The sequence below is a fragment of the Ochotona curzoniae genome, unplaced genomic scaffold (assembly GCF_017591425.1).
Source record: "Ochotona curzoniae isolate NIBS_2020 unplaced genomic scaffold, NIBS_Ocur_1.0 scaffold_4506, whole genome shotgun sequence".
Taxonomy (NCBI): domain Eukaryota; kingdom Metazoa; phylum Chordata; class Mammalia; order Lagomorpha; family Ochotonidae; genus Ochotona; species Ochotona curzoniae.
This window is the reverse complement of record NW_024467119.1, coordinates 45,610,784-45,619,189: the sequence shown is the minus strand read 5'-3', so window position 1 is coordinate 45,619,189 and position 8,406 is coordinate 45,610,784. Positions and strand designations below refer to the sequence as shown.

Genomic DNA, 8,406 nt, shown 5'->3' with positions numbered 1-8,406 from the left:
GGAGGGGGCGGGGTCTCCCGGGGCCCGTCCAATCACGACGGTCACTCTCGCTATGTGCATACATTATGCTAATCCGGATCCCCGGTTCGCGGCGGGCCGGGCGAAGGTGAATATATTATGATAATGAGGCAGGCCGCGCGGGCCGGGCGCAGGGGGCGCTGGGCGGCGGGAGCGCCGGGGCGGGGGTCGGGGAGGAGGGACGCCGCGCTCGCGGCGCGCGCACTCACCCCGAGCATCCCGAAGGGTATTTAAGGCTCGCCGGCGCGGGGCCGCGGAGACACGCCGGGCAGCGGCAGCTCGGGCCGTCTCGGGCTTGTCTTCCTCAGCACTGCCTGGCGCCGCGCTTTCGTGGTCTCTCCTCTCCCGGCCAGCCAGCCTGCCTGCGTCCAGCAGCAGCCAGGTGGGAAACAGGTCACCGACTGGGTGGACCTACACCAAGTAGCGGGAAGCAACAGGTCCGCGCTCCGCGGCGGGACGCGCGGCGGCCCCTCGCCCGCTGTCCCTCAGACCGAGAGCGCTCGCTCCCGGGGACCTCGCAGGAGGTCTCCCGGTGGGCTTCCCTTCAGTTCTTCACTCATTCGCCACCCAGTCCACGGACCGAGGGTGCTGGGAGGAGGGAAGAAGGCGGAGAATGGTCCTCGCCTGCTGGTCCAGACGCTGAGCCAAGCCAAGGTCTCTCTCCGCGCCCGCTCCCGTGCCGCCAACTAGTTGGGCTGCTACCGGTACTGAACTTTGGAGGACTCACCCTTTTCTTTCCTTTTACGATTGTTGGAGGGAGGTGACGCCGAGGCAGCCGACCCCCGCCAAGATGTTGGTGAAGAAACACACGGGGAAAGGAGGGGGCCGAGAGCCCGGACCTGCGGACACGAGTCCCGCCGGGCAGCGCTGCTCTGCGGCCGTGCCTCCGTGCGCCGTCCTGGCTGCCCTCCTGTCCGTGGTCGCCGTCCTGGCTTGTCTGTACCTGGGGGTGAAAACCAACGACCTCCAGGCGCGGATCGCCGCTCTCGAAACCGTCAAAGGGGCCCCTTCTATTCGTCTGCTGCCTGATACCCAGGATCAGCTCCAGGCCATGGTGCAAGAGAAAGTGGAGCGCCTTCTGGCTCAGGTGTGAGAGGTTGGGGTATTTCGCACGTGGGTATCCTCTTGTAAAGACGGAATGCTGTGTGCGACCTGCGGCTACCTTCTCTGCGTGCTTGACTGTGTGCACTGTTAGGCGTCGGTCTGCACTCCTTGTAGTTCGTGTTTGTGTCTGTACGTCCCTTGATAATGCCACCTCATTCTTCATTCTTGGTAAACACTGATGGGTCTTAAAGGGGGGATGGGTTCTAGTTCTGTAGTCTCTTGTGATTCTCTTCCAATTGTATGGCGGACATTCCTGCAGAACATAGGTAACTTCCTTGTGTTGAAGAAGGTTAGGGTCGTAGGTATTAGGAATATACCAAAAAAAAAAAAATAATCACTATAAAACACGAAAATGTCCTATGATCAAAATAAATAATTTGTGCAGCCGAACATTTACATATCAAGTGTTTAAACTTTTCTTTAAACTCTAGTTTTGGTTAAAGGATGCAAAGCCATTGCAGTTGGTAGTTGGAAAGAACGTATGTGTAAGAATGGCTTTCGAGTTCGGAGATTTTCTGAAACTTGTTTTCCCAACAGAGAAGCTGTTTGGCAGTGGTTGCCACACAACACCAGAATACAGTTGACTTTCATATATGAAATACTGTTTCTGGTAAGCTGCAGCTTACCTAGAACTGCAGTGTCAGTGCCGGGTTTGTGCAGTGAGAGTGTGTGCTGCGGAAAAGGGAGAGGTGATAGTTGTTGAAGAATGGAGAAAAATATGGAATAAATCCAACAACGTTAAGACAACGTCCATGGCCATTTTTATGTTTTAGAGCTTTTGTACTGTTGCCTTTTGACTCAAGTCCAAATGAACATGTACATGTTAGTTATGCAGGCAATGAAATGCTGGTGAATTGGGCATCCAGCCAGACAAGTCCCTAATTCTCCACAACGCTACTGATGGTTGTTAATACTTCTCTTCCTACAGAAATCCTATGAACATATGGCTAAAATAAGAATTGCGAGAGACGCACCTTCAGAATGCAACTGCCCAGCAGGTAAAATGAAACTTATTTAGCAGGGCTTTCGCCAGAGCAGAACATTTTAAAACAACGGTCTTGTGTCTGTCAACTCTACCTGTAATAATAGTGAAGAAAGAATGCAGACCCAACTTGCTTTAATAAAATCAACATGTCTCCGGTGAAAGGATGGCAAATAGAGCCTCAAATATTCTTTTAAGAAGCATAGTAAAGTCGTTGTGGGAAGGAAAACAAGAGACAGATAATGACTAAGGAAAATACAGGCAAGATGGTGAATAAAGGCCAAAGTTCTTAGAATTACGAATTGAAACATAGTCTTTGTGTTTTGATAATGCCTGTGGTAGGTTAGAGAACTGTTAGATTTGAATGCTTTGGTGACTCAATCGTTGCAGTCGGTGTAAGTTTCTTTTTTGTTCCATGTTGCATATGATTGTTGGAATCTACTTCTACTCTTCACTTTTTTTTTTCTTGACCTGCATTGTTCTAGGCTATCAAAGGTCCTCTAGCCTATAACTAAAGGTAAGGACTAAAAGGAAATTCTTTATCTGGAGTGTCTTCATTACAAACCAAATCATTTACAGAGCCTTCTCAGAAAAGATTCCTATATGGTTGCCATTTTTCTGAGTAGCTTTAGGGAACTGTATTAATGACAACATAGAAGTACAGAGAAGAGACACAATGATGATTAAAACTCATGAAATCTTCCTCACAGACCTCTGAGCCTTAGTGGTGGTTGATCCATGAAACGAATATTTCAGAAGCCTCTAAATATGGCCACTGGGAAATGTGTGATGGAGTAAGAAGATACAAGCTATCATAATCCCCATGAGATGACTTGAGATATTTATTTCAGATAAATGCTGTTAGTACATTTATGAATGGTTTAGTTTCTTTTGTCTTCACACATAGGATGTGTTTCTTTCATGTTCAGGAACACGGTAGGCATTTATACAGTCATACATTTTATAATGTTTCAGTAATACATCACATATACTCTGATGAGCCCAGAAGATTACATTGCCTAGTGATGGTGTAGCCATCATCATTTGTGTAAGTACATTCTGGTGTTAGTGGAATGATGCTTAACAACGTATTTCTCAGAATTGAGTCCCAGTTTTTAATTCATACCTTAATTTATATGGAAAGGTTTTTTTTTTTGTCATATGCTGATATTTTTTCTTAATTTGTTTTGGCATAGTAAAATCAAGTGCCATGTTTAGAAATTTTAAATGTCAACTCCAGGTTGTACATCATAAAATCTTTACTGTGTATGTATTCTGTCCCATTGTTGATCATAATGGAGCTGTAATTTTTAAATGTAGGTCTTTGATCAGGAGACATGCATCAGGTAACAGGAAGACAGGATTAACATTTGCCATTGTAGGATTCTTCCTTAGTTGTTTTCACTTGGGGAAGCCTTAGAAGTCAGATATTCAAGGAAGACAGTTTACTGGGTACGGGGATTAACTCCCAAGGTCCCAATCCTCTCATAGATTGAGGATTACTTGAATTTTCACGACTGTTGGTAGAGGTCTTCACTGATCACACCAGTGGGAGTTCAGCATGTTTTGGGTACAGAACTTTTGCTAATCTTGTGAAAAGTAGCTGGTGTTAAATTATTACAGTTCTTGGTGAACTTGGTAGAAAGTAGAATAACAACATCCATAGCACTGATGTCTATTTTTTGAAAAAGATGTAATTGCTGCCTAATGTTGTGATTGTTATTGAAGTCTAACTTGTAATCTGTAAGAAAGCTGTTACATTTTAGAATTTATGTTATCTTGAAAGATTTTGGATACTCATCCCAACATGTGAACTGAATAACGAATTAATAACGAATTGTGATTTCCTTGGTCTTTTTGTTGGCTGTCATGAGCAGCTGCTTTACTTTTCTGTCGCCACTAGAGCTCCACATTGCATCAGAGTTGACCTGGCAAGTTGAGAGGTAACCCTTGGAAGGTGTGCATGCTCTGACATAGCATCAAACAGGTTTCTTACTGACAAACTTCTACTACAGGAACCCCTCCTTCTTGTGAAATAACTGGGCATCATAAAAACAAAGGCATTACATTGAAAATAGTGTCCTGGGGAAAACTATTTGAGTTTTGGTTAGTTAGGTGTTGTCTTAGGAAATGAACAGACTGGCCTAGAGGGCTAGAAAGGAAGGAGAGGGGCCCTTCCCGCATGGTTTGGTTATAACTCTGGTTTGCAGTAAGAGTTGTCACCCAGACATCTGTTGGTAGGGCAGAGCGAGACAAGTACATGACCTCAGCTCAGTTCCTGTGGACAGATGCCCACCCCTTGAAGTTGACACTCTTGTTGACAGTCTGCATTACTGAGCCAGAGACTGATTGTGAAGAAATAGCACTGTGTGTTGTTTACATTCATGATAATTGCTTTTGATAGAAGCCAGCTCTAAGAGGTTTATCCAGGTCGGCTCTAAGGAAATCATGGACTTTGTAAATGAAACACACACAGCCAGGGAGCTCAGAGGCAGCAGGGAGATGCTAGACACTTTAGTGAATGACTCTACCTGTGGAGATGTAGTCTCTAGATTTCCTTACTATCCAGCAAGTGAAGTATGGGTAAAATAATTTCACAGATGAGGAAACTGGTATTCACAGGAAGTGATTCACTTAACATTCTAGGCAAAGTTGGGATCCATGGCCATATTTGACAAACTCGTAAGCCCAGAGTTTAATGAAGAATAGAGAGTGGGAGACTGGTATCATGGTGTAACAGAAAAATTTGCCATTTGTGATGCTGGCATCCCCTAGGGGTCTGTGTCCTAGCTGCTTCACTTCTGAGCCAGCTCCCTGTCAGGCTAATGAACTGGGAAAAGCAGCTGAAGATGGTTGACGTGTTGGGCCCCTGCTACTGATTTGAGAGGTTGGAAGAATCTGGTTTTGGCGTAACCCAGCTTTGGCCATTTTTGCCATCTGGATAGTAAACCAGCAGATGGAAGAAGTTTCTCCCACATCTCTGTAATTGACTTTCAGGTACGTAAATAAGCCTTAGACAGTAAGCATAAGTTTTAGAGCTGGCTGATCTTGGATTGGAATTTTATATCTGCTACTGAATAACTGATCTTGGTCAAAGTAATGAGCTTCTCTATTTCAGTTTATCTGCAAAATGTCTAATACATCCCTTATGGAGTGCTAATTCACTTGGATAATGTAGCCTATTAGTGACCATTCATTAAATAATAATTGCTATTCTTATACCATGTATCATTTCATTCTAATCTGGCTCTGGAGACACATGATATAAATAGGAAGACAGAGTTGGAAATGTTCTGTCACTTGCTTAAGATCCAGTGGTAATTACTGACAGGTTTTAGATTAAAACATGCCTAATTAAACTAATACTTCTATAGTTTATTCATGTATGGCATAATCATACATGCATAATCATACATGTCACTTTCCCTTTTACCATTATCTCAGTAAAATTTTGTTCTTTACATATGTCTCTGCTAGTCTCCTAAGTTATTTATTCACTTACCAAAATTGCATGGAACAGTTTTGACTTTCTAAGTAAATCATGCCTGAAGTTGCGTGGAGATGGTAAAGAATGTCTTCACAGTTTTCATGTGGGATATTTACAAAAGATGTAGCTTAAATATCTCCCTCATTTTCAGACTTTAACAGCTTTGCTGAAGTATAATGTAATATTCACCCATTTTTAGTAACCTTATAATTGAGCCACTATCACCACAACCCTATTTTAGATAGTTTGTATTACCTCCCAAAATTCACATTTTCTTTTTTCGTGTGCCCAAGAGACATTCTATTTTTAAGTGTATTTGCTTTTAGGAAGTTCCTAATAGAAAATTTTGAAGAACCCATACAAATTGATATTCTGCTTAGAATATTTGATTTAGCAGTAGCTGAGCCATGGAAATTCCATTGGTATGGGTGGCTTGGCTTATGTAAAATTTGACTCCCACATGAGAGAGTAAATTGACTCTTTGCTATGAGTGTAGAAATCTGTTTTGGTTTCTATTCTTGAGTTCTACATAAAGTGTGTATAAGCCAGGCATATTTCTGGGAGAATATCTGTGATCCAACTGATAAAGAACAGTGGGAGCCAGGCAGCCAACCAAATGAAGTTTAGACCATCAAGGTTTCTGTATCATTTATCACTGATGTTGCTGCCAAGGTTATTAAGTGTAAGATCCTCTGTTGTATAATGGGAATATGGGCTAAAGATACCAAGTTCTGATCCTGGCTTTGTCATTAACATGTTATAAAATCTTTGGGAGTTCATTTCCAAGAACAACTTACAGAGACTATTTTTGTATCTCAAGCACAGAAATGAACAGTAATGGTCTATGAAACACATTTTTCAATTTTCTAGGTTAGCTGAAGAGCCTGACATAATATTTCCAAATACTCTACCAGGTACTAGGGAAGTGCTGATGTTCAAGTCCAACTGCATACTTCCCCTCACGTTGCTTGTATAACAATGAAGATGACAGTTATTTTAAAATGGCATTAATTTTTCAGATATGATAATCAGAGCTCAAAGTATTGTGTAATTTTAGGCATGTGACAATATTACAATTTTGTAAATACTATAGATTTTTAAAGTTTCTATGGGAAAAATAAATATGTAATTCATAATGAATGCATGTCTGGCTTCTGATGAGTAGCCTCATTTCAATTTTGGCTTTCAAAGAATTTATGGATGGATAAAGGTACACTTAAATTGGTCTACCTGTACCTATACTTAAAGCAAAATAAGCGAAAACAGAAATGAACAACAACAAAAGACTTGCTATGGAGAAAATTTTTGTGGATAAGTATGATAAGGGTTTATTCTACTTTTTTCTTAAAAATAAATTTGAATGTCTAGATTACAGAACAGGGTTGCTGGAGCTACTCATTGTTTGATAACCATCACATTAACACAACTGTGTCATTTGCCTGCACAGTTTAGAGATTAGAAAGATACACTAGAGAATTTAGTAGATCCTTGTATAGACCTTTCAAGTCTATGTAAATGGTTTTCTATAAGGTGGGAGATACTTTGCTTACCTGTATTTGCATCTGTAAATGTGAGTGATAGAGCCCCTGGAGACTGTGCTATTCTGGTTTTTGGTGGAAATTGTTGAAAATAACAGCTTTAAGAGTGGACACTCAGTTCCACTGTTTAAGAAAAGCCTTTCAATTACCTTGGTGTTATAAATTTATCATACAAACTTGCATTTCCTTCTGGCATGATCTTTACTCATATTGCATTCTTTCTCCCCTCTCCCCCCAACCAAGTACATCAAGTAAGGGGATAATAATGTGTCATTTTTTTTCATTTATGTAAGGTAAAGAGTAATCAGTGTGCAGAAAAAGGCAAGTTGAAATACTATAAATGTTGCATAAATGAGAATAACAGACATTCCTTCCATTGTAAGCCTAAACCCTACAATGTTACATCCCAGTCCGGCCAAGCAGTCATGTTAATATTGTAGGTCCCAGTGAGTACAAGCATTTGGATGTAACACTTCAGTAATCCAATAGTGACTGCTGGCAAAGTGCCTGATTCTCTGAAGGACAGATTGCCTCTGGAAGCAGGGTTCTTAGTTTCTAAATTACTTACAGATAATAAAAATTGACTTTTCAAATATTCTTTCTCTTATCATAGCAGTACTATTCTTCCATGAGCTAGGATGTATTTGAGAAAGCTTTATCTCCTGCACAGCATTAATTTGCTTCTGGCTCATTTGAAGGATGTGTAGGTACAAGTTGCCTCTCGGGGTCATAATAAACTACTGTGCTTCCTATTGCAGTGTAATTGTGCAAAATCACCACATGGCTTTAGAAGAGCAATGTCTGGGGCAAGCACTTGGTATAGCATTTAGGGTGTCATTTACGGTGCCTGCATCCCATGTCAGAGTGCCCAGGTTTATGGGCTGCTCTGCTTCTGATGCAACTTCCTGCTAATGCCAAGTACTTGGATCCTTGCCTCTGAATAAGAAACCTGGATTGAGTTCCAGCCTCCTGGCTTTGGCCTGACCCATCTCTGCCTATAGTGGATATTTGGATGATGAACCAGCTAATACAAAATCTATCTTTGCTGCTGTCTCTCTGCTTTTCAAATAAAATGAAAATAAGTAAGAATGTTGTCCCCCCTCCCAACTCCCACCCGCTTCCCCAATGTCTGAACATGATTAGACAAGAATAGAGAAGGTGCTTCCTCTCAAGAAGAGGATTACATGGAGAGCTAGGGGAGGGAGAACATGCCAGATCCAGACTGCATTGCAGCTCCCTGTGGGGTGCTTTCTGCTGCAGGGGAGCCTCACTAGACA

General features: G+C 42.1%; 1 protein-coding gene across 3 annotated transcripts in view; it reads left to right on the top strand.

The window, feature by feature from the left end:
* Positions 1 to 500: 500 nt before the first annotated feature.
* COL25A1 (collagen type XXV alpha 1 chain) overlaps positions 501 to 8,406 on the top strand; it is a 441,964-nt gene continuing 434,058 nt past the window's right edge. Inside the window, exons 1-2 of one of the 3 annotated variants that reach the window (XM_040966696.1) lie at positions 501 to 1,105; positions 2,051 to 2,120. In XM_040966696.1, the coding sequence (XP_040822630.1) occupies positions 809 to 1,105; positions 2,051 to 2,120 (367 nt within the window). In that variant the 5' untranslated portion in view covers positions 501 to 808. The remainder of the gene's footprint in view (positions 1,106 to 2,050; positions 2,121 to 8,406) is intronic. The other 2 variants (XM_040966695.1, XM_040966694.1) reach the window with 2 other exon arrangements.